This window comes from Salvelinus fontinalis, chromosome 2 (assembly GCF_029448725.1).
Source record: "Salvelinus fontinalis isolate EN_2023a chromosome 2, ASM2944872v1, whole genome shotgun sequence".
NCBI classification, from domain to species: Eukaryota; Metazoa; Chordata; class Actinopteri; order Salmoniformes; family Salmonidae; genus Salvelinus; species Salvelinus fontinalis.
In genome coordinates this window covers 54,186,320-54,213,618 of record NC_074666.1, presented here as the reverse complement: position 1 = coordinate 54,213,618, position 27,299 = coordinate 54,186,320, and the positions used below count along the sequence as shown (strand labels likewise).

At 40.1% G+C, this 27,299-nt stretch overlaps 2 protein-coding genes across 6 annotated transcripts in view; both read left to right on the top strand.

The window, feature by feature from the left end:
- The first annotated feature begins 11,919 nt into the window (after positions 1 to 11,919).
- On the top strand, positions 11,920 to 15,196 carry LOC129821211 (zinc finger CCHC domain-containing protein 10-like). Its single transcript, XM_055878596.1, has 4 exons — positions 11,920 to 12,125; positions 13,328 to 13,489; positions 13,982 to 14,026; positions 14,244 to 15,196. Exons 1-4 carry the CDS (start codon positions 11,935 to 11,937, stop codon positions 14,458 to 14,460), a joined length of 615 nt encoding a protein of 204 aa, XP_055734571.1. The 5' UTR covers positions 11,920 to 11,934; the 3' UTR covers positions 14,461 to 15,196.
- A 2,389-nt stretch (positions 15,197 to 17,585) lies between these two features.
- LOC129821187 (AF4/FMR2 family member 4-like) overlaps positions 17,586 to 27,299 on the top strand; it is a 38,346-nt gene continuing 28,632 nt past the window's right edge. For 2 of the 5 annotated variants that reach the window (XM_055878560.1, XM_055878568.1), the window contains exon 1: positions 17,586 to 17,874. Coding sequence is in view for 1 of the 5 variants with exons in the window: in XM_055878551.1 (XP_055734526.1) it covers positions 23,787 to 23,803 (17 nt within the window). In the remaining 4 variants the exon portion in view is untranslated. Of the gene's footprint in view, positions 17,875 to 23,424; positions 23,804 to 27,299 lie in introns of those variants that run through there. The other 3 variants (XM_055878576.1, XM_055878551.1, XM_055878583.1) reach the window with 3 other exon arrangements.

Below are 27,299 nucleotides of genomic sequence, written 5' to 3'. Positions count from 1 at the left end.
GGTTGAAGTGTCAAGGATCAGGGCTGTACAGCAAATCTCCTATGTGGAGGAGGTGAAGAGCATTGAAGGGGCAAGAGGCCACAGTTCTGAAGAAGATATGGTGGTGGATGCACCACAACCAGTTGCCAGTGCAGTGGCAGGTAGCCTAGTGGTTAGAGCATTGGGCCAGTAACCGAAAGGTTGCTGGATCAAATCCCTGAGCTGACAAGGTAAAAATCTGTTGTTCTGAGCAAGTCAGTTAACCCACTGTTCTCTGGGTAGTGTGGATGTTGATTATGGCAGCCCCCCTGCACCTCTCTGATTCAGAGGGGTTGGGTTAAATGCAGAAGATGCATTCAGGTGTACAACTGACTAGGTTGTACAACTTTCCCAATGTTATACGTCAATCAAGTGATCTGGATACACTTATTGTGAAGGTGGATATTGTACTATTTATAGCCACAGTTATTAATTGTACTGCACAAGTGTCCAAGAAGTCGGGCATCATTATATCTGCAGCCGAGAAGTTTTTGGGCCTCCAAGACTTAACGGCAGAGGACTGCAAGGACTAGTGTCGCCAGGAAATGTCCCACCATCACAGGATCCTTCTGAGCTGATTAAAACAGAAAAGTAGGCAGATTTACTTTAATTAACATTTAGTTTGTATGGAATTTGTATTTTATTTATTTTTTACCTCGAAAATTTTCCTTTTTAGATCCTTATTATGCACCTGTACAGTAGGTGGCAGAATGTACTTATAATAGTTGCGAATGCCATTATACCAAAGAAGAAGACTCCACTCTGTGGCACATCGATCTGCAGGTTGAACACGGTAAGATTGTAGACTCCTAAATTGATAGTGCAGTTTGTTTAGGTGATTTTACAGCTAACTATCTACTTTACATGTTGATAGTGTATTTGATATTATTGTGTGTAGCTTGTTTGCTAGCCAGCTAGCCACCCCATAGAGAGAGCATTGCATTGTGGATTTTGTAGTCGACTCGATCTGCAACACAAATCTACAATGATTTTCCATATTGCTACCAACTTTATTATAACACCAAAATAAAACATTTGTTCACAAAAAAATATTGTTCTCACATATTAGTGTTATTTAACAAGGTCAATTAAAGAAATTAGAGATTTGGGTGGATTTTTCCTTTTAAGTATCAAAAGTAAATGCAATTGCTAAAATATACTTAACTATTAAAACAAACTAAAAGTAAATCATTTCAAATTCCTTATATTAAGCAAACCAGACGGTACAATTTTCTTGTTTTTTAATTTATTGATAGCCAGGAGCACAACCCATTTGTGTTTAGTGAGTCCAAAAATGAAGAGGCCTTCAGTGCTCTTTTAAGGTTGTTACTACTGAATAGTGTCTTTTCCAGGTGCGTAGGAGTCTACATAAGAACACTGGAAGAGATGGAGACCCACACACTGTCGATTTTTTTTTATAAATCCCAGAATAAGGCTTGAATGCAAAATATAAATGTTTATTAAAACATCATGGTGCTCCAAACATAAATTAAATGTGAAAACAAAACACAAACGTTTTGGCCTCAGGCCATTATCAGTATGAATGTCGGCACACACACTCCTTGCTTCTATTTCAAGGATAATTGCATGTCCCATGATCAAGCAATAAAACACATCAGAAAAACTAGGAATCAGTGCCTAGTAAAATAGAATGCATGGTCTAGATAATATACAAAATATACAAAAGTGGATAGAGAAATATCAATTATTACTTTTACATACACCATGTGAACATTTTCTCAGAATAAATAACACAGGATTGTAAGAATAGCGAGCTAGAGATACCACTAGATGGAATGCCTGATGGGTGGAGAGTTTTGAAATAGAACATCCACCTGGATTCTGTCTGGAGAAGACTAAGTTCAAGATTACCACCCCTATGTGAACGTTTTATCTGCTGTATAGCCCAGAAGAACATGGAGAAGACTGGGTGACCGGCCTCTCAGAAATGATGTGCAATATGGATTTTAAGGGTCATTTTTCCTTATAGCACTCTTATGTTCTATAATATGTGTTCTCATCTGTCTACTGGTTTTGCCCAAATATTGTTTATTGCATGGACAGGAGATAAGGTACAGTTGAAGTCGGAAGTTTACATACACTTAGGTTGGAGTCATTAAAACTCGTTTTTCAACCACTCCACAAATGTCTTGTTAACAAACTATAGTTTTGGCAAGTCGGTTAGGACATCTACTTTGTGCATGACATAAGTAATTTTCCCAATAATAGTTTACAGACAGATTATTTCATTTATAATTCACTGTATCACAATTCCAGTGGGCCAGAAGTTTACATACACTAAGTTGACTGTGCCTTTAAACAGCTTGGAAAATTCCAGAAAATTATGTCATGGCTTTAGAAGCTTCTGATAGGCTAATTGACATCATTTGAGTCAATTGGAGGTGTACCTGTGGATGTATTTCAAGGCCTACCTTCAAACTCAGTGCCTCTTTGCTTGACATCATGGGAAAATCTAAAGAAATCAGCCAAGACCACAGAAAAGAAATGTGTAGACCTCCACAAGTCTAGTTCATCCTTGGGAGAAATTTCCAAACGCCTGAAGGTACAGCTTTCATCTGTACAAACAATAGTACGAAAGTATAAACACCATGGGACCACGCAGCTGTCATACCGCTCAGGAAGGAGACGCGTTCTGTCTCCTAGAGATTAACATACTTTGGTAAGAAAAGTGCAAATCAATCCCAGAACAACAGCAAAGGATCTTGTGAAAATGCTGGAGGAAACAGGTACACAAGTATCTATATCCACAGTAAAACGAGTCCTATATCGACATAACCTGAAAGGCTGCTCAGCAAGGAAGAAGCCACTGCTCCAAAACCGCCATTAAAAAAAGCCAGACTACGGTTTGCAACTGCACATGGGGACAAAGATTGTACTTTTTGGAGAAATGTCCTCTGGTCTGATGAAACAAAAATAGAACTGTTTGGCCATAATGACCATTGTTATGTTTGGAGGAAAAAGGGGGAGGCTTGCAAGCCGAAGAACAACATCCCAACCGTCAAGCACAGGGGTGGCAGCATCATGTTGTGGGGGTGCTTTGCTGCAGGAGGGACTGGTGCACTTCACAAAATAGATGGCCTCATGAGGAAGGAAAATGATGTGGATATATTGAAGCAACATCTCAAGACATCAGTCAGGAAGTTAAAGCTTGGTTCCAAATGGGTCTTCCAAATGGACAATGACTCCAAGCATACTTCCAAAGTTGTGGCAAAATGGCTTAAGGACAACAAAGTCAAGGTATTGGAGTGGTTATCACAAAGCCCTGACCTCAATCCTATAGAAAACTTGTTGGCAGAACCGAAAAAGTGTGTGCTAGCAAGGAGGCCTACAAACCTGACTCAATTACACCAGCTCTGTCAGGAGGAATGGGCCAAAATTCACCAACTTATTGTGGGAAGCTTGTGGAAGGCTAACCGAAACGTTTGACCCAAGTTAAACAATTTAAAGTCAATGCTACCAAATACTAATTGAGTGTATGTAAACTTCTGACCCACTGGGAATGTGATGAAATAAATAAAAGGTAAAATAAATCATTCTCTACTATTATTCTGACATTTCACACTCTTTAAAATAAAGTGGTGATCCTAACTGACCTAAGACAGGGAATTTTTACTAGGATTATATGTCAGGAATTGTGAAAAACTGAGTTTAAATGTATTTGGCTAAGGTGCATGTAAACTTCTGACTTCAACTGCATGTATACCATATCGCTGCCCACCTGCCCCGTAATCTCCGGTCTAGATGCTCCTACCCATCTCTCCCTTGAACCTGTATCTCTCTGGACCTGGACCACCGTCACTGCCTCAGCATATGACACCCTTCTCCACTCTCACTTGTTGCACCTCCACTGCCTGCTTCATTGCCTTACACCCACTATATGCCACACTATGAGCACCCTCACAGCTGCAGCACTTTGGTTGTACACCATCCCCACACTTCCCATACTCATTCTCTTTACAGGCTGTTGCTACAAGCCCAAACTTCTGGCAGTTATAACATCTTAAATGCTTCGGTACATAAGCCCTCACATAATAACTCATATATCCTATGGTTACTTTACTTTACTTTTTTGCAGTGTAACAGAATAGATGGGCTATCTACTCTAACTCCACCCCTTGTTGCTTGCAATCTTTGAACAATCTTTGAACATCTTTGAACAATCACTAGAATGACTCCTCTCAAGTTGTCCCTTACCTCTTTAGTGCTAACACTCACAGGCACTCCCGTTATCACCCCTTTAATCCACTGCTTCCCTGTTTGATCAGTCCAGCCACTCAACACCACCTTACACTTCCCTATTTGCTTCACTCTGAAAGCTTTTTCCCTCTGCTCCATGTCCTTTCAGAACACCAACAATCTCCAAACTCTTAACACTTTAGCATTGACAACTTCCCCAACCAACTCTTTTATCACAGCCGTTAACCTTATCGGACTCATAGCCCCAACTCCCCCTCCCCCTTCCTCCCTAAACGTCAGAATCACTTTATCCTCCTCCTCACCTCCATGCTCCCCTTGTGACTTATCTTGCCCTCTCTACCTCCAAACAGCCTCTAGCGTTGGAAATTATTTGCTCTCCTCAAACTTCTTTTTCGGCCTCCATAGACATCTCGCTCGCCTTCAAACCCCTACTCCTTTTCTTTTCTCTTTCTTACTCGCCCCTTTATTTCGACCACTATGCTCCATACCTGCTTCACTTTCTTCTCCATAACTATCTCTCACCCAGTCACAGCTCAGCAGTGCCGAACCGCCGACACACCGAGTGAAGTTTGATTGTTTGTTTATCAACGACTGATCGCTAGTCACAGCTTTCAGCCTCTCCCTCACTTCTGTCCTTTTTCGCAGATTGTGGTTTATTTTTGTGTATATATTTATTTATACATCAGCTCCACTCAGACACACAAGCACTAAAAAACACTTTATATTGGATTTGTCTTGAGATGGCTATGCATATTCATGATTTGAGGCAAGTTGCATAGCGTCACTCTCCAGTGAATGCTGGCAGTTGACATCAACAACCACCATTGAATATTCAAAAAGAATTACAACAATAAGATGTATCCACCAATCTAAAGAAAGGATAGGAGGGAGCTAGACAGCCTGCCATGCCGCTTTGTGGATGACTCCCATTGTTAGGGTGGAGGGACATGTACGTCTTGTCAGTATATCTATAATCTTTGTTATGGATGACGTCCCACACGCCATCTTGTCACTTTTCAAATTGTGTTGCATTATTATATAAAAATTGTCTGACTTGCGTCTACATGTCGACTACATAAAGTTTGATCACAGGTCATGGAGTTTTGACTGCAAGTTTCTGCAGTTGCTCTTCACCAACTTCATCCTGCAGCCATCACCTGCATTGTGGGAGGCTCTATTGTCAACCAATCATGGTGTTTTTGTTTGACCCACAAGAACTTGACCAAAGAAGTGCCTGAAACAGGAACCAACTTTGACGCAGGTCTACAATGGATATGTACACCGTAAAGTGATATGAGTCTCTCTCTCACCAATTGATTGTACAATATTGTACATATTTCAGTGTGTGATATGGGGGTTGGAGACATGTTTATTTCTACATAATAAAGATAAACTTATAAACAATGGGAACACTGCTATTTTGCACTGAGCCTTGTTGTTGGAAAACCCCACCAGTGTCCGGCTGTCGTAGAAGCACCTCCCCTAATTTCACTCCTCTTTTGTCTTGTCTATTGTTTTCGCCTTACCACGCAAACGATCCCAATACCAAACCAGTCAGGTGGTTGTTCGATGAAACGAATCTTCGGACGTCAATGATCACGTGCTTCTGATAAAGCGATACAGGCATCTGCACACTGCTTTGAAGTAAACTGCTGAGCGATTTCGACGAAAGCATCGGAGGTCAGTTATCAAACGTAACGTCACTAGAAAATAGGTGTTGTGGTAGGAGCCATTGACGTCACCAGACCGTGGCTTTCGCGAATGATTTTGTCTCAGCCACGAATGATTTTGTCTCTCAGCACCGAGTCTTTTGCCCTGCTGAGATGATGCAAAACAAACTAGGCTAAACTGCATTGCACTGACTACTCCAATCATGAGCCCTGTTCTTCCTGGCCTTTTTAGTGCTGCCTAAAACCAGCATGTATGTGCACAGTGGCACTTTAGGAGACGGAGTCAAAGCGGTTTTCCAAAGTCATTTTTGATTCGTCCAAAGAAATATATTTCGGCGCACACTGCCGACTATTCAATCTCTGAGGGAGAGTGTGCTTTACCGTTTGATGAGTTCATGTGTACATTTCAGGTTAATATTACTCAGAGAGAATATATGAAGGTTTGCAAAGCAATTCCACTTCCTTTACTTGGATTTATTAAGAACACTGTGTTATATTATGAGGTTATTCCCTCGTTTCCAAATGTACAAATTAATGACTTGAATCTTGAATAAAAAATTCAACAATAAGTGGATACGATTGGTGATTATAATTCTATATATTGCTATGGAAGTGACCAACCCATGCTATGGTCAAACACGACTACCTTTTACCTTAATTGTCCAGTTATCCCTAAAGTTTCTTCCATCTACCCTGTTAATGATTTATTGCACAAAAGATTCAATTTTGACAAAATACCTTGTGTTGTTTCTTCCTCTGATTCAGAATCTATAGAGCATATATTTTTTTTAATGCTGCCATTCTAGTAAACTATGGATTGAAATTCATGGATGGTTGTTTATAAAATCTCCAGATTTACCTATGTTTACCTCTGATGATGTTAAATGGCATCATGCTTATCGTTGTAATTCCAATCCTAACTATTTTATGAACATTATTATTCTCTTGGCCAGATATTATATTAACAAATGTAAATGGGGTGGAAAAAGTCATTTTTTTTTCTTCATTTAACTGTTTCAATTTTATAAATCCCTCAAACTTGTGACACTTAAATTGTCAGATTCGAGTAACTTACATTTCAACATGTTGACTCAAGAACTGCACTAACAGATAACGTTAAACTAACTAACGTTAGGGATGAACGTTACCCAGTTTAGCTAGGAGTGCTGTTAACATTAGCTACCTAGTACATATTATGAGCAGGGTTATGACAATAATGTATAAGCTATCTAGACACTGAACTCTGTTCTCCATCCACAAGTATCACTAACTAACCAATTACTGTCTAATCAAGTAATGTCACTGTCCAAATATGTTAGAGTAAGTTAATAGATTTTGTGTGTGTGTTTACAATACAATTATTTAGCATCTAGCTACATATATGGGTTGGCTGACAACATCACGAAAATGATGTGCGCGCTTCCATGGGGCAGGAGTCAGCCTGTTGTGATTCTGGATTGCCAGGTTGCTAGCAAGAATGATTAACTGCCATGTGAGGAATCTTAAATAGCTTTTTTCAGCATGTTTCATCGTTATTGATACCATGTCTTGTTTTGACTGATTTCATGTCAATGTAAATATGGCTCAAATGTGCTAGCTAACCAACAACTGTAATTATGTATTTGAGACAAGTGGTCATTGTGCAAATGTATTTGTTTGCAATAAACATAGGAGATACAAATACAAAAAGGCACTCGCACATCTGAGCAATCTCACTTGCAGGTGCATGGCATCAATTGAACTAGATGAAGGAAAAGGAAACCGCACACTGCTCTTGATAGTATCACCGATATTTAATAAGCTTACGTATCGGCCACACAGCCTTCGTCAGAGCTTTTGGGATTTTTTGAAAGTTGCACCCTTATGTAGACCTGGCTCCACCCACATCCGTTCTACACATCGAAGGGGGTTGGAAGCAAAGGAAAATAAATAAGTGCTACCAAATATAACAATGTGCATTTCATAAATCTTACAAAAGTGTATAAATAAGGCGTATTGAACACTTCTGTATAATCTCAATCAGGACATAGCAAGTTCATTAGTCATTGGGTACATCATATGAAAAACGTCAGAATAATCTACAAGAGACACACATTTCATGTTCCAATTCACAGCATAACATACAAAGGCATTTCATCATTAAGTCCTTTTGGAAACAATGTCTGGAGGGTGAAAATCCAAAAACATTCTCTTTTACTCAGAGTATTATTAATATCACCTCCCCTGTCTGATATCTTAACTTTCTCTATGCCACAAAATCTAAAGGTGGAAATGTCATGCTTCATGTCATTGAAATGTACAGCGACTGGATACTCCCTGTCGTTTCTCCTGATTGAACTTTTATGTTCACTAATTCTCTGTTTAAGAGAGCGGGTGGTTTTACCGACATAACAGAGCCCACATGGACATTTAATAATGTAAATAACATGGGTGGTGGAACACGTAATAATTTGCCCCATGGTTGAACACATGTAGATTTTGTTGCTAAAGCGACAGAGAGAACATGGGTATTGTTGTTAGTGAAGGGTAAAACAGTTTAGTGTTAATCAGGCTTAATATTGAGTGAACTGCTAATATCATTAAGGACAGGGCCTGTTTGGGGGTATCGTCGGACGGGGCCACAGTGTCTTCCGACCCCTCCTGTTTCAGCCTCCAGTATTTATGCTGCAGTAGTTTATGTGTTGGGGGGCTAGGGTCAGTCTGTTATATCTGGAGTATTTCTCCTGTCTTATCTGATGTCCTGTGTGAATTTAATTATGCTCTCTCTAATTATCTTTATCTAATCCCTCTTTCGTTCTTTCTTTCTTTCTCTCTTTCTTTCTTTCTTTCTCTCTCTCGGAGGACCTGAGCCCTAGGATCATGCCTCAGGACTACCTGGCCTGATGACTCCTTGCTGTTCCCAGTCCACCTGGCCATGCTGCTGCTCCAGTTTCAACTGTTCTGCCTGCGGCTATGGAACCCTGACCTGTTCACCGGAAGTGCTATCTGTCCCAGACCTGCTGTTTTCAACTCTCTAGAGACAGCAGGAGCGGTAGAGATACTCTGAATGATCGGCTATGAAAAGCCAACTGACATTTACTCCTGTGGTGCTGACCTGTTGCACCCTCGACAACCACTGTGATTACTATTATTTGACCCTGCTGGTCATCTATGAACATTTGAACATCTTGGCCATGTTCTGTTATAATCTCCACCCGGCAGAGCCAGAAGAGGACTGGCCACCCCTCATAGCCTGGTTCCTGTCTAGGTTTCTTCCTAGGTTCTGGCCTTTCTAGGGAGTTTTTCCTAGCCACCGTGATTCTACACCTGCATTGCTTGCTGTTTGGGGTTTTAGGCTGGGTTTCTGTACAGCACTTTGTGACATCAGCTGATGTAAGAAGGGCTTAATAAATGCATTTGATTTGATTTGATTAAGGAACAGAAATTATCCCAGATTTGACCTTTAGCTCAATTCAGGTAAACATTATTTGCCTGTTGCTCAAATCAAATTTTATTAGTCACATGTGCCGAATAAAGTGAATGCAGTTAAAAAATACAGATAATAACAAGAAATAAAAGTAACAAGTAATTAAAGAGCAGCTGTAAAATAACAATAGTGACAATAGCGAGTTGAGGTAATATGTACATGTTGCGTGTGTGTGTACGCGCATATTGCTTCTGTGTGTTTTTGTCTGTTCAGAATACTCCATATTGCTACGGCACTGATACTATGCCATCTCTAGGAGATCCAGGAAAGCAGAACTTCAGACAGCAAGGAAGAGAGAGGAGCAGACAGGACAGAGAGAACACAGGCGAGGGGAGGCCCACAAACAAGACAAACATGTCATATTCCTCTCCAGCCAGAAGAAGTAGTTCTTGCTAAACATTACCTCTCAAAAAAAGAAAGATGTCACTTCTGACATGTCCTGTGTGTATAAACGGTTAGACCCTGATATGTTTCTGTCCCTGTCCCTCCCCTAACCCAAATGACGCTGGCCCAATTGTGCGCCACCTAATGGGACTCCCTATCGTGGCTGGTTGTGATACAGCCCGTGATCGAACCAGGGTCTGTAGTGACGCCTCTAGCACTGTGATGCAGTGCCTTAGACCGCTGCGCCACTCGGGAGCCTTCAATCCTAGTACTGTGTAATATAACTCGCAAACATTGTTACTATTTAGTTGGAGAAAGGATTGTGTTTTGGTATGTACATGTGTAAAATTGTGAAGTGTTGTTACTACAGGGGGGTTGGAGATGGTGTTTTTGTGTAATTAAATAGGTATAATTATTGTCCTGTATCTAATTGACATTGGAATCTGTTATTTATTACCACAAATATAATAAAATCATTATTTCCAAGTGCGTTTGGCGCCTGCGTTTGTACATATCTGCGAAAATGATCTTCCCCCTTCACCCTACAGTTATAATACAAGCCTACTGCTACTGTGAGTTTATGCAGTTCCAACATAATCCAAAAAACGGCAACCTAAAATCCCAATCCTGCTATGTTGCAGGTAACTAGAACATTGTTTCATGCGAAACATGAATTTGTGGTCTAGGCTGCCACCCTCTGGATTGTTTTGGAACTGCACAGGGCACGCAGCATGACTAGCTCACATTAATTAGCAGTAATGTGATCAACATGAGGCTTTTTTAAAATTGTCAATCAAATATTGAACATGGTTTATGAAAACATTGCAATCAAAGAATGATACAAATACTTTTTCCAACAAGTTTTCTTAATGGAAAATTACAATATAGTTATGCACTTGTTATTTGTACTTCATAATATATGTTTTATTAATATTATTAACATGTGCTTTGCTTTTCAACTAGCTAAAAGCTTTTTAAAACGTATATTTATTCATCTTATTTTTTATTTAATTACATTTTTTACCCCTTTTTCTCCCCAATTTGGTAGTATCCAATTGGTAGTTACAGTCTTCCGTTTGTACCACCACACAATACAGCAACGCATAAATTGAAAATATTGAGTGCGGTAGGTACACAGAACGCACCACAGCCTTAAAAACAACAAAATAATTTCACAAATGTAAAATTCACACTTACTGTACGGTGTTTTAACACAGTTGCAGCCACAGTATTTTTCAGTGACAAGACGTTTGTGGCGTCTATCTTCCATTTCCACACAGGTGTTTGGAGACATAGATAGCTAATTAGCACAGGTAGTCCACTCTGTCTTCAAGAAAACAAGAGCTGTAACAGGAAATATGCTCTGTGGGGATCCTAACCCTATGAAAGTAGAGGAATATGATACTTTTTTATGTGATATGAAAGTAGAGGGATTTAAAACCGTACCGCAATTGAGAATAAATTCACGTTTAGATGTAGTATTTGGCTGTTTTGGCTTCCAGTGCCAATTCACCCTTTGAACATAACATTTAAGGTCCTTGGACTAACGAGTAAGGTTAGGCTCCTTTAGTCCAATATTGGGCTACATCCTCCTAGGCCGTTGGCCTGGTGTAAGATTAGATAGGGTCAAATAGTATAATGGGGTGGTGGGTTTGTGATGACAGTAGGATTAGATGACAAGGTATATTTTTGTTTTGTTTTGCTTTTCCCCTTTTGTATCAAAAAGTATCATGAATTATACTCCAGTCCAGTTGGTGGCGGTAATGCAACGTTAATATTGGATGCCAACCACTGTTAAACCCCACTGAAGAAGATGAAGTAGCTCAGCCACTGATATAACAATGAGCCAGATTTTTTTACCGGATGTTTAAATCTGAAGCATCCGGTTGGCATTTCCACTCACCGACAAATATGGTGATAAAAGGAAGCCCAGTGGGAGAAGATGGAGCGAGATGGCTTTTGGTCGACATTCTTCACATTTTCTCATTGATGAAACATTTGATCTCAATACAGTTTTCTTTCCCCAAAACTATAATCGTGTTACGGACAGAGTGGACTAAGTTTTGTAGACATTACCCGTTGCCAAAGTTGCGTTGTTTAGGAGCGCAAGGTCGAATTTAGTTATTGCACACGCGCACTTCACAGAATAGGCGTTCGCTACTGGAAATATGCAAATACATGCTAGAGCGGGCCAATAGGATCTCGCTAGCTCGTGCTTGCCTCTGCCCTTCAAACTTGCTTGTTCTGCCCACTATGATTCATTTGCTCCCATTGGAAACGACACGCTGTGGTCTATCTTGGGTTAGTTATCTTTGGATAATTTGCAATATGGCGACGCCCATGCACAGAGTTATTGCTCGTCGGCAAGCGTAAGTTTGGTTATTGCTAACATGCGTAGGTCTTTTGGTATACTTACTTGATTCAGCGTATTTAGTGACCACCATGTTAAGACTGAGTTCCGAATAGCTAGCTAACAATACTGACCTTACTTAACGCTATCTAGCTAACGTTACTTGGCTACAAAATGTTTCATTTGTTTGAGATTATGTAGGCAATAATGATGTACCAAGTTAACAAAATAGTTACATTTCATATAGTATACATTTATTTGTCTAACAAGCGTGTATTTCCTCCTGTCTGCATGTTTTATAGCCCCTACATAAGGTAGCTAGCTAACTTAACGTTACGACTGAAGTGCAACACCGTGTCTGAGGAACAGGCATAGTGCTTGAGTCAGTAACGACTAGTACCACATTGGTCTCAATATTTCTTAAGAGGCCGTAGACACTCAGATCCAGTCAGGGAGGTTACTCTATTCCGAAAAAGTATCATGTGCACTTACCCCAATATAACCATTTGCCCAAGAAACAGCTGGCATTATCCAGCATTGATAACTTCTACTTATGTCAATGTCTTTTCCCCCGTTCAATTTATTTATTTAACCTTTTAACCAGGAAAAGCCCATTGAGACCCAGAGTCTCTTTTTCTAGGGAGACCTGCCCAAGAAGGCAGCAACAATCAATACATTTACAGAATTAAATCGAACAACATGATCCAGCCTAAAAAAAAAAAACATTTACACTCCGTAAGAGTCTCCCATCAATATTTTAAATAAATTCAGCGGCACTAACATTTCCTGCAATTCTATCCATTTTGCCATGGGGTTCTGTACTGTGTATTTAAATCTTGTATTCTCAACATAGCTCTTTCTAATATTTCTACTACTGTGCATTGCGTTTTAGTGACACTGTTTATGCGCACCACATATTTATATACTGGATTCTTGACATAGCCTACTAACATATCTACTGTTGTACATATTCTTAGTATATCTTGTGTACATTCAACCGGTGTAAAACGTATAGATTGAATTTAGATTACTGTTACAGTGCTATTTTTTAAATTACATTTTTTTTTTATTCGTTCTGACATTTCTTGTTTTCTTATTTAAATTGTTTGATTATTGTGTACTGTTTGACATTTTACTGCATTGTTAGGAGTGAGTAAAAAAGCAATTCGCTGCACCTGGTACAACATCTGCTAAACTGTACGAAATTTGATTTTCATACAGGGAGGCAAATAAACAACATGTTCGGTGTCAGAAATGTTTGGAGTTTGGACACTGGACATATGAGTGCATTGGTAAACGAAAATACCTTCACAGGCCATCAAGGACAACAGAAATGAAAAAGAAACTGAAAGAAAATGAAAATAAACAGGTCAATACCACAGGGTAAGTCAACCATAAAGTATTTATTTGTTTTGGATGAGTGCTGTATAGCCAAGTCAGCTTGACAGTGGATCACTTTTTTTTTGTTCTGAAGATGTTTTAAACACTGGAAAGTCACCTGGGTTGTGTCCAATAGAGGGAGGTGTGGAGGAGGAGGATGATGTTGTTGTTGTTGTTGTTGCTGGGGGGGGGGGGGTACTGTAATAGCCTCGCGGGCCACCCTGTTCTCGCAAGCATACAGGAATGGTTCGCTGCATGGTTACAGTGGTAATCGGTTTGGAATTTGAGGCTAGCACTGTAATCCAACCTCATAATTGTCTAGCACTGCCATCAAGAGGTGTTACAGTAGAACTCGTCAATGGGAGGCCATATCCTCTGTAAAGTGATATTAATGTGTTGCCCAGTTCCTTTTCACTTTTATTTCCCCTGGTTGGTTTTGAATAATCTTTGGAATTTTCTCAGCCATGACATGTTACTATTTTCATCTGTATTCAGACCAGGAAAGGAGGACTCCAGTGAGAGAAAAATTAAGAAGAAACGGTAACTGTCACAGGTTACTTTTCAGCTCTAACCCCATAAAATGGCTCTAACATTGATGTTTGCTGATATAACTTAAATGGGTAGCGCAAAGTACTTTTTATTATTATATGCAATAGAGATCTAGGCTGTGCCTGACATTGCCTGTGCTATGCCTTCTGCAATGTACTCACTATTCTGCTTATGCAATGGTTTTGTATGTTGTGCTACTTGCTTTCAGGTCAAAGGATTCAAGTGGTAGTAGCAGCAGTGATTCTGACAGCTCTTCCAGTGACTCATCGTCTGACAGTAGTGACTCCTCAAGCTCTTCGTCGGACGACAGTGATGACAGTTCTAGCTCCTCTTCCTCTAGCAGCTCAAGCAGCTCGGGTTCCGATTCATCTAAAGGCAGTGACTCGGATCAAGGTCCTCCCAAGAAGAAAAAGAAGAAGAAATGAAGAAGACTGAGCTGTATTGTGTTCCACCATGACATTAACCTGAGCTAAACTCTGACCCTGTAGCTGTTAAGGAGCTGTCTTAAAAACGATATGGTGTAAATTGTAATCAACAAGCAGTGGGGCATTTTGTATTTAGCATTTGTCAGAATGTGTTCTCTCCCCTACATTAACCCCCCTGTAAAGTCAGTGGAAAGGTGTGGTCATATCTCAACTTGGTCTCATAACAAGTTAGGAAATTAATCTAGATTAAAATTGAGAAATGTATGTGCTTTTTACATGCTGTAGTTCCTCACTTTCTACTAACGTTTTTGAGTGATTCCATACATGTACAACTATGTGTCTACTGTTATAACTTTTGCTACTGAAAGATATGTAACAAATATTTTTTTTTGGGGGGCGCGCTGCTGCGGTCACATTTACCCATTTTATTTTTTTTCATATTCTTTCCAGTACGATTCCAGAAACATTACCAGCCCATTATAGCTTGGCTTTGGTTGTATTGTGACGCGTGTTATTGATTTGGTCATTCTTTTGATATAAGTTGTTATTGACTGTTGATAAACTGCCATTTTAAGGACATTTGTATGGTCTCTGTTTTGTTAGGCACAGCCCAAGTGTGATCATGCCAATGTATCCGCCTGCCCACCCGTAAGTTGGTCATGCTTTAAACTTTTTTTTTTTAACCTAGTGTCACAGCATTGAATAATTTAAGAATAAAAAGTCAGTTGCAAGTGTATTTACCTGTTGGTGTTTTTCTTATTTTCTTTCTGTCCAGATGGAACAAAGTCAACCATTATAGCGCTGCAGTACCTTGAAAGTGTAGCAAATTGTATGCATTGGTGTTAAGTGGGGTGGAACTACTGTGAGGCCTTCGAAGGTGTGCCTGGGTGTGGTGCTTGAGATAGAGAAGTGTTTTAGGGGTGTGCTTCCCGATGGAAGGGCCATGTAGTGTATAGGGTAGAAAATGGATCTCTTGGCGTAACGGCTAAGGTGTTGGGTTGATAGTCGATGGGCCTGAGTTCAAGTCCCAGTTGAAGCTACACCCCCCCCCCCCCCCCCCAAATTCGCTACAATACAGTGCATTCGGAAAGTATTCAGACCCTTTTACTTTCTCCACATTTTGTTACGTTACAGCCTTATTCTAAAATTGATAAAATAATTGTTTTTCCTCATCAATCTACACACAATAACCCAGAATTACAAAATTGAGCTCAGGTGCATCCTGTTTCCATTGATCATCCTTGAGCTGTTTCTACAACTTGATTGGAGTCCACCTGTGGTAAACTCAATTGATTGGACATGATTTGGAAAGGCACACACCTGTCTATATAAGGTCCCACAGTTGACAGTGCATGTCAGAGCAAATTCCAAGCCATGGGGTTGAAGCAATTCAAATCAAACTTTATTTGACACATACGCCGAATACAACAAGTGTAGACCTTAACGTGAAATGCTTACTTACAAGCCCTTAACCAACAGTGCAGTTCAAGAAGAGTTAAGGAAATATTTACCAAATAAACTAGAAGCTGTTATGGAGCTTTTCGGTCCTAGACTTGTCCGTAGAGCTCCGAGACAGGATCGTGTCGAGGCATAGATCTGGGGAAGGGTGCCAAAACAATTCTGCAGAATTAATGGTCCCAATGAAAACAGTACCTCATTTATTCTTAAATGGAAACGTTTTGAAACCACCAAGACTGCTTAGAGTTGTCCGCCTGGCCAAACTGAGCAATTGGGGGACAAGGTCCTTGGTCAGGGAGGTGACCAAGAACCCGATGGTCACTCTGACAGAGATCCGCTGTGGCGATGGGAGAACCTTCCAGAAGGACAACCATCTCTGCAACACCGCCAATCAGGCCTTTTTGGTAGAATGGCCAGACGGAAGCCACTCCACAGTAAAAAGCACATGACTGCCCGCTTGGAGTTTTCCAAAAGGCACCTAAAGGACTCAGACCATGCGAAACAAGATTGAACTCTTTGGCCTGAATGCAAAGCATCACGTCTGGAGGAAACCTGGCACCATCCTTATGGTGAAGCACGGTGGTGGCAGCATCATGCTGTGAGAATATTTTTCAGCGGCAGGGACTGGGAGACTAGTCAGGATCAAGGGAAAGATGAATGGAGCAATGTACAGAGAAATCCTTGATGAAAACCTGCTCAGGACCTCAGACTGGGGTGAAGGTTGACCTTACAACAGGACAACGACCCTAAGCACACAGCCAAAACAACTTAGGAGTGGCTTTGGGGAAAGTCCTTGAATGTCCTTGAGTGGCCCAGCCAGAGCCTGGACTTGAACCAGATAGAACATCTCTGGAGAGATGCTCCCCATACAACCTGACAGAGCTTGAGAGGATCTGTAGAAAACAGGGAGAAACTCCCCAAATACAGGTGTGCCAAGCTTGTAGCATCGTACTCAAGAAGACTCGAGGCTGTAATCGCTGTCAAAGGGTATTCAACAAAGTACTGAGTAAAGGATCTGAATACCTAGGTAAATGTTTTATATATATTTCTAAAAACCAGTTTTTTTTTTTTTTTTTTTACATTTTATTTGTCATTATGGGGTATTGTGTGTAGATTGATAATAAGGATGTAACATAACAATGTGGAGAAAGTCAAGGGGCCTGAATACTTTCCGACTGCACTGTATATTGCAGCCTTAGCGCAATACCTTGCAACCTTTTTTCAAGGGGGTCGGACCTCAATAAAATGGCTACAGTGCTATAAGGTGTCGGTCGCAGGGACCTGGGCAAAACTACTTAATCTGTGTCCTGTGTTTGAGTCCTGATCGTGCCATCCCGGGCCCAGTTTTCCAAAGGTAATCTATCTGGATTTTGCCTATTGGAGAGGATTATATGAATAGGAATAGAACTAGAGTCCCAAGTCAATTTATCAGCAGTGGGGGCCAAAAGGTCAGAAAAACATGCTTCAACATAATGACGTTTATGACCTGGGTGAAATTATGAAATTCCTTGAATGCATTCAGAATAACTTCCTTTTAACATTTGTATTGCAAAATGTCTAATTACTGTATTTAAATACACAACAAAATATTACTTTCCAAGATACTGTTGGATTCATGATCGGAACCTTAAGAATACGCCGTGATCACGTGATCAAGTTTAGGGAACCGAAGTCATCACAGCTGCTTTCTTGCATGCATCCACTCATCTCTGCCTAGCTAGCCACCTTGCTAGCTTTGTTGTAAAAATGGATAGAGAAAATAATGACGAATAATTTTCTGCTGTCACAGCTATACTTGATAGAGAGGATGTAGTCTTTTCATGTTTGAAGTATTTTAACTATTATTGTAACATTTTTGTCGGGTCCATTTTTTTTTTTAAACTGGAAAGTGGAAAAGACAAAGAGAAAGGGCTTTCCAATAGCTAGAATGGTTTGGGCCTAAAAAGAAGAGAAGAGGTAAGTGGATTAAACAAAATGTTAACTAACATCTTTATTGTTATGTAGCTACTAGTTAGTGGTTATGGTAACAATTCCTGTGCATTGTAATTTAGCTATTTATCGTGTGTATATTAAAGATAGAGATGGTCAGTAATATCGAGCAAGTGGTAGTTAGACTAGTTGGCAACGGAATAACTAGTTAACATTGTACGTTAGGCAATGCTAGCTAACTAGCTAGCTATCCATGGTGACACCACATTGAAAGTTTCTGTATCGTCGACAATTTGTTATTAAATTAACGTTAGTTGACAAAATTAAGTCGTTTGCCGACCTTGGCTTAGTGGAAAAGTTAGCTGATAGGTCAGTTAGCATGGAAGCTTGGGTGGCTAACTAGCTGGCTACCTGTATCATGAGTAGTCTCATACATCAGCCAAAATCTCTGGTCATACTGAGCACTATCATAGGTGCTTATTTGGAAGTCGTAGAACATGTGATTTTTTACAAAAAAACAAGTTTGACAGCAATGTATCCGAAATACATGGGTACTGTAGCAAGCTAGCTAGCGTCTTACATTTCTTGGGGGGACTGTTTACAACAGGGGGTTTCAAACTGGGTCCGCGGCCCCCTATGGGTCCATGGAGGTCCCTGAATTATATATATATATATATTATTTTTTTGGGGGGGGGGGGTGAAAAATGTATTTTAATAATTATTCTATACCTTTGTGGATACCATTTTTGTGTTGCAGTGTCCAGTTTGACGGAAGTTGTTGGTAGTTTCACGAGCGAATGCTAACTAGCGTTAGCACAATGACTGGAAGTCTTCGGGAACAGTTAGCATGCTAGCTGTTCCTGTTCATCCGACTGGGGAATTAGATAAAGGGTTTTATTGTCACACTAACTATCCCTTTTAATATGGAGGAAATTAGTCATTGGAGATTTAAAAAAAATCTGTAATAAATTCTTAGGTGGGCCATCTGTCTTATTTTATTTTAATTAACCCTTATTTAACTAGGCAAGTCAGTTAAGAACAAATTCTTATTTACAATGACGGCCTACCAAAAGGCCTCCTGCGGGGCTGGGATTAAAAATATAGGACAAAACACACATCACAACGAGAGACCTAAGACAACAATAGCATGGCAGCAACACATAACACAGCATGGAAGAACAATTTGTAAATTCAAACGACCAAAACCAGATGAAAAGCAAGCAGAAAGGATATTGAACTATATATATTTTTGAATAATACAATTTTTGAGAACTAACAATCAAATAAAAGCTAGTCATTCCGGGAGAATAGAAAATTCCGAAAACCGGGCGTTCAGGACACATGCCCATTTTTATGTTTGAGCAGAGGAATACAGTATTAGCCATGGAAAGGTACATAGAATTGCAGGACATTTTGAAACCCTCAATTATCTCAGCTCCATGCTAAACTCTGACATTTCTGGAAATTAGCTTAAATTATACCACCAAGATGCCTTTCTAGCTACTAGACTGTTAGAATTTACACTTCCTCTTCCAAAGAACTGTGGGGTGGTCAAACTAATGAAACTGTCTACCAAATCTATTCGTTTTAAAATGTTGATTACTTATTTGCCATTACCATTCACCTTTGTTACTAAAATATGATGTGGGTCCCGGAGTCACCGGTTTGCCTGGGCAGGGTTCTCTGGGCAAGAAAAGTTTGAAACCCTTGGTTTGCAACATCTAGTGACGCCAATGCTTTGACTCGGTCGTTGTAACCTAGGCACAGGAAACCTAGCACTCATCATTAGCCTACTTATTTTGGCCTGTAAAAGAAGAACCACAGCCAGAAGGAAAACTAAAATCTGAAATTGCCCAGGTTCAGAACCCTCTGCCTTAATTAGCCTCTGGGTGTTGATACACACTAATTGTCTTTGAGGGTATTTTTCTCATTTTTCTCATTTTATATCAAACCAGACCAATGTATGACGGCATGCATCCCATAGTAGTCAAGTGTTTATTTATTTATACTGAACAAAAATTTACTGCAAAATGTCAGATTTTACTGAGTTACATTTCATAGAAGGAAATCAGCCAATTTGAAATAAATAAATGAGGCCCTAATCTATGGGTTTCACATGACTGGGCAGGGGCCCATCCACTTGGGAACCAGGCCCAGACAATCAGAATGAGGTTTTTACCCACAAAAGGGCTTTATTACAGATATAAATACTCAGCAGAACATTTAATTCTCTGGCTTCAGCTCTGTTGGACAGTCCCGAAGTCAGCATACCAGTTGCATTCTCTGTCAACTTGAGGCATCTATGGCACTGTGTTGTGTGACACAACTGCACATTTTAGAGTGGTATTTTATTGTCCCCAGCACAAGGTGCACCTGTGTAATGACCATCCTGTTTATTCAGCTTCTTGATATACCACACCTGTCAGGTGGGTAGATTATCTTGGCAAAGAAGAAATGCTCACTAACAGGGATGTAAACACATTTATGAGCAAAATAATATTTTTGTGCATATGGAAAAATTCTGGCATCTTTTATTTCAGCTCATGGAACATTGGAACAACACTTTACATTTATTTATTTTTTTATTCGGTATAGGTAGCCCTAGTAGTATTGTTTGATAGCGTTAAGTTGGTGCCCTTTACATGAGCACTACTGTAACAAATAAGCATGTTAGAATTTCTTCAGCGTGAACACCATTGTCTTCCCTTATGTCCCACTTAAAAAAAATATATATATATATATATACAAATCAGAGCTAAATAGCTGTATCTTTCTCCATCCACAGTTGACTTGCTGGGTCTAGGACTCCATTTTAGGTTCTACAGTGAGGAAGGGGCAGCTCAAGTCTTGGTAGTTGCTACATAATTACCAATTTCTCTGAGGCATGGCCTCTGCTGGCAAGCATAATAAGTGCTACAGTACAGACATATGCTTCTGTGTGAAGTCTTCCCAACTTCCTGTTTAGGTTGCTCTATGGCTTCAGCTAGCCTAACTGTTTCCTCCAAGGCCAACTGCTCAAGGCCAACTGCTCAAGAATGTGGTTTTACAGCCGAGTTATGACAGAAATATTTAGGCTATTGTTTCATCTGGTGGTGATGCAAGGATTATGCAATCTTAGTACAGTTTTTGTTTTTACAAATGTTCAAGCAATGAATGTAGCTTAAATGTGGGTATTTGCGTCTTGCAAGACAATGCGGTGGACAATTTATTCATCCAAGATGGCAAAAACTAATCTACCATAAATTTAGCCTTTAAAAAAAAAAAATGCTGTAAATGGTGGGTTTCAGATTGGAAATAAGCTATTGCAAACAAGGATTCATGAAACCCCCGTCTCTAAAGCAGTCCGACTAGACTAGTAGTTAAACACTTGTTTTTGAAAACTAGTTGTTCCTTTCAAAACCATCACCTGGACGCACTGCTGTGCACACGGTTTATTTTTAGTCAGACTAGATCTCTGTAAGATTTCGCTAACACAATCTAGCCTGGTCAATAGGTTTTATACTGTATCAAATGTATTTATATAGCCCTTCTTACATCAGCTGATATCTCAAAGTGCTGTACAGAAACCCAGCCTAAACCCCCAAACAGCAAGCAATGCAGGTGTAGAAGCACGGTGGCTAGGAAAAACTCCCTAGAAAGGCCAGAACCTAGGAAGAAACCTAGAGAGGAACCAGGCTATGAGGGGTGGCCAGTCCTCTTCTGGTGAACCTACAGGACGGTAGCTCGTTAGTAGGCCTACAACTTAGTTCTAATGTGACACTGTCCAATTGTTTTTATTTGGCAAAACAATAAATTTGATGTTTATAGGCTGACAGAGGAGTGAAAGTGTCTGTTTTAATGTTGTCTAAATACCATAGACGTACAGTACTAGGCTTGGTGAGCCTTATTTAGGTTTCTATTTGTAGTTCAAGTCCAATAGATATGCAAGTGTTCCAAATATAGCCTCTTCAACTGGTTGGTGAGTAAGTAGTCTGTCTGATGGGACAGGGAAACCGCCTACTGAATAATACAGGAATTTCCATGTTGTCTCTGGCTCAATAAGGCTTGTTTGAGATGTTGGTTCTTGTCATTTCACTAAACAATAAAACACAGGTTATGTAAAGACTCCTGCCTAGTTTGTTCATCCAATAACATGTTTGGTGTTAAGCCTGTAATTTTTTCAAAACCTATTTTAAAAGAGAAAATGGGTACATTAGCCCAACTTATCCTTGCCTTAGGCCTAATACTAAAACAAATTACTATTATGATTTAATGCTAGGAAGTTACAGCTAAATTGAGACTGCATTATACATATTTGACTGAACTAGGCTAGCCTTTATCATTATGTTAGTGAGAAGGAGCTTGACCATGTGACACATAGGCAAGGGGTTATTTGAAGGGTTAAAAAGTTAGCTAGCTTTTGTTCCCCTAACTGTTATTTGATATAGACTAGGCCTAATTTTAATAATTGAATGTAAAGGCCAATTGACTCCCCAAACTCCTGATGGTCCACCTTCATTTTCATATATTTAAAGCATCTGAAATAATATTTCCCAAGCTGTCTTAATGGATTTGCTCATGTCATAAATGTCCATTTAGGGCTAGTGTTTCCATATGGAGAGCGGCACACATCCTGCTGTTCACAGCTGTTGTCATCACTAACGTCACTAACAAAATGCAGTTCCAGGAATTTTATTTTTATGTGGCCTTGACTTGACGATGAGCAATGGAGTTGGCAAGAGCACAAACAGATCTGGGATCAGGCTAAAGTGGACTAGTTGTAGGCTATAGGCCTAAACTCTCACTGCATTCAATTAGCTTACTGCTCTATTGACAATTATTTGAATCTTGTATGGTAGACTACTCATTCAGTGGTGTTCAATTCAGCTATTTAGTTAGGTTTTGGTTTCTGACGCTACCATTCAAGTAGTTGGGCTATAACACTTCTGGGCAATAGGCTATGTCATCATATTGCTGATGAAAAATATCTGTTTGGGAAATGCCTTTAGTGACTTGAGTAGGGCTTCCCCTGTTTCCATCTCAAGTAGAAAACAGGCGCTGTCCCTTTAAAGAAATTGCTGCTAGTTTACCCAGTGCTCCAGGGCATAGTGGGGGAGGGAGGTTGTTGATGGGGAGACAGGCTCTGGTTGGCTCTGGCGTCCTCAGAGTGGCTCATGACATCACAAGGAGGAGAGGCTCAGTGGCATAAAATAACATCTCCTTTTATGGAACTAGGTGGACTATTCCATTTTCCGGAAGAGGTTGCTATTCTCTTTATTGTAGACACTTTCCTTATTTTTCTTCTCTAAAGTGTGAGACATCAAGTTTATTGTTCCACTATTTTAGGCCCAGGCCTGTTTTTCTCCTGCCTATTCATATTCCTTTTATTATCTTTTCACTGTACTGATCTTGTTTAGATTCATTTGTTTAGAGAAGGCTTTGTGATGTAAAGGGAACTTGCCCTAGCACAGTGATAGAATTTAATGTATCTTGTTCACTTTGAAAATGATGTCCTAATTACCACTGTTCCAAAGATCCTTAAGCTCCCGTCAGTACTATTTTGCCTTGCGGCAGTACAACGGGTTTGTTCCAATTATAATATCTCAAACACCTCCAAGAGTGTATGACACATTGTGCACTCATGCGTGCAACCCCCCATCACACACACAAAGAGCCTCCTCTCAACTTCACCTATTGTCCCCTGCCTTTAGCACACCCGCTGTTCGGCAGGGTGGTATCTCCCGTGAACGAACAGTAACCTCCCCTCCCTGAGTCAAATGTATCTCTACTCCAAGGAAATACTGTAATGTCGATGCTGTAGATCAGGAAACCCAGTTTTGACAACGCCTGTCATCATTAAAGGAGTACTACCAGAGAGCAGGCCGGCTGAGTATGACAACACTTCTGAATCCCATGGAGTTTCACTGAATCCCCTTTCCAATGTTTAAGTGCTTTGGGCCATGGCCTCTCTGTCAGGGTAAGCAACACAACTACTTGGTTTCTCTTGTTGGTGTTCTGGCTACGTTTCCTGTGAATAGCGTTAGCCTAACTGTTGTACTAGTCAGACCAAACAGTCACCAAACTTCATTGACAAATCGTGATGGGGTTATGATGGAAGTGTGGAAATGTATTTTTCTCAAAGAAGCAAGGTCCTACTTTCATGGTGTTCAGACACTTATATCTACCTCTTGAGTTTTTTTCTTAGTCTTTTCTTAGTCTATCTGTTTGTCATATAGAAGTGAGGTCAGGAAGCCTTAATTACCAGTTCAGTATGCCTCCCCCCAGTTAACATTTCAACTCCCTAGACTCAGACTTTGCACTCTTTAGTAATAGAAAGCAATAGTAATGGTGGATTTTTGTAAGCACTAACTCCGCCATGGCTCGTCGGCCAAAGCCTTTGGGGAAATTCATGTTTTTTGGGATAAACACAGAAAAGAATCTCCGTGGTAAAGACAGGCTTAGGAGATCTTATATGTTTTGTTCTGAGATGATCTCCATCAGCTCAAGTAATTTTTAAAACTTTGAAGCATTTATGTAATCAAAACAAGCACATAAAGGCTTCATAGTTCATAAAGGTTATGTTAACTGACTGTTATAGCAGAAAACGTATAAGATCTCCTAAGCCTGAGCCTGTGTTAGCCTCAGACTTTATTTTTGGTGCTTATCCCAAAACCCCATTTCCTCCATAGGAATGGCTGAATGAACTTGAGGTAACTAATTTCCGTTTTTTAGGACTACAAGCTGGCGATCTCTATTTGCACAGTTAGGTACTAAGGTTGGTATGAAAACGCATTGCTTGACTGGTAGCCTTGCCCACAACCATTCTTTTCTCCAAATTTGTTTGGGAGTACAGTTTATCTTTGTACCAGTGCTAAAATGTGAGTAAAAGTGACCCTTTCAAGATATAACACAATTGGACAGGTATGGTGTTTTATATTTCATAGTTGGGTGATTCTCACGAAACTGGCGCTAGACCAAAAAATGTATCTTGGATCACTTGCCATAATTCCTCATGGATCACTAAGATTAGGAACTGTTAAAAAACTGTACTAAGCTCTATTAGAGATTCACTAACCAAATGCATCAAACTGTCGTTTGTTAATCCCAAAATACCCCTTATTTTACTATAAGTACTGTAATTATGTGAGTGCATTTAAGTCAAAAGTGGATTTATTGGAAAATTCCTCCCAAAAACTATCTTTTGGTATTTGTTTCACCAAATACCAAAATAGTTTTTAGGTGCAGTCTTCCATCCGATTTGGTCCAAACTTTTTTCTAAAAATGAGTAAGGCATGAGGAATCCAAAGAAGTGGTCAAAAGCCACCCTAACCCCACGCCAATCCCACACCAATATCGAGTATATAGTATCAGTTCTCTACGTTTGACAAGTAGTATGGAGCTGCGGCTTTGAGTATTGTTTTTTTATCTAATGTAAGGTGTTCTCTGTGAATTTTGTGACTTTTTTTTCTCTCCCCAGCTCAGAGAAATTAGTAATTGTAGTTGTTGGGTTTTTGTCCCATCCTGATATTTTTTTAAGTTCTGACCACTATATGGTGCTATTCCTGCTATTATGATACTTTAAGAACCCCCCAATTGTTAACCAATATTTAATTTGGGTGAACTATCCTTTTAGCAATGTGGGGAGGATTCTTTATAAAATAATCCCCTAATAGCAGGAACAGCACCATCTAGTGGTCAGAACCTGGTAATATCAGAATGTAGGATGGGACATTAATCCAACAACTTCAATGACTAATTTCTCTTAAATGATGGGGGGGAAATTATATGAGAATACATTACATAGGATGAAGAAACAATACTCTGAGTCGCAGCTCCATGCTAATTGTCAAACATAGAACACTAATACTATATAGGGTAAGCAAACCCTTTAAGCCCACTTCCATCTTTTGATTCAAATGAAAAACTACACCGAACAAAAATCTAAATGAAACATGCAACAATTTCAAAGATACAGTTCATATAAGAAAATAAGTAAATTGTGATCTGGCGTGATCACTATTTGCCTCATGCAGTGCGTCACATCTCCTTTGATTGTGGCCTGTGTCCCACTCCTCTTCAATAGCGGTGCGAAGTTGCTGGATATTGGTGGGAACTGGAATACGATGTCGTACACGTCGATCCAGAGCTTCCCAAACATGCTCAATGGGTGACATGTCTGGTGAGTATGCAGGCCATGGAAGAACTGGGACATTTTCAGCTTCCAAGAATTTTGTACAGATCCTTGCGACATTGAGCCGTGCATTATCATGCTGAAACATGAGGTAATGGCGGCAGTTGACTGGCACAATGGGACTCGTCACGGTATCTCTGTGCCTTCAAATTGCCATCGGAAAATGCAATTGTTCGTTGTCCATAGCTTATGCCTGCCCATACCATAACCCCACCGCCACCATGGGGCACTCTATTCACAAAGTTCACATCAGCAAACCGCTCGCCCACACAACACCACAGACGCTGTCTGCTATCTGCTCGGGTTTCATCTGTGAAGAGCACACTTCTCCAGCGTGCCAGTCCATCAAAGGTGAGTTTTGGCCGACTGAAGTTGGTTACGATGACAAACTGTATCAAGACCCCGGTGAGGATGACGAGCATGCAGATGAGCATCCCTGAGATGGTTTCTAACAGTTTGTGCAGAAATGTTGGTTGTGCAAACCCAAAGTTTCGTCAGTTGTCCGGGTCGCTGGTGTGACGATCCCGCATGTGAAGAAGCCGGATGTGGAGGTCCTGGGTTAAACGTGGTCTGCGGTTGTGAGGCCGGTTGGACGTACTGCCAAATTCTCTAAAACGACGTTGGAGGCGGCTTATGGTAGAGATGAACATTCAATTATCAGGCAACAGCTCTGGTGGACATTCCTGCAGTCAGCATGCCCATTGCATGCTCCCTCAACTTGAGACATCTGTGGCATTGTGTTGTGTGACAACTGCACATTTTTGTGTCCATTTATTGTTCCCAGCACAAGGTGCAACTGTATAACAATCATGCTGTTTAATCAGCTTCTTGATATGCCACACCTGTCAGGTGGATGGATTACCTTGGCAAAGGAGGAATGCTCATTAACAGGGATGTGAACAAATGTGTGCACAAAATGTAAGAGAAATAAGGTTTTTGTGCGCAAGGAAAATTGTTGATCTTTTTATTTCAGCTCATGAAACATGGGGCGTTGCATTTTATTTTTGTTCAGTATAGATATAAACGAAACTTTTTCTGTTAATCAGATTTTGTATTACGTTCTTGACAATTTTGTGTAAGTGCCCACTAATGGCCAATTTTCAAAGCTGCAAAAACAAATTGGTGTTGAGGCTACCAGATATTTTTCCAGATATTTTTTTGTACCTTCTCAGGTAAGTGATCAAATTTAATCTAAAATGAAGAGATGAATGTGCTGATATGTGCACATGATAGCATATTTCATGAGCTTTCATTACTATTTCTTGCCAATTGAAAATATGGA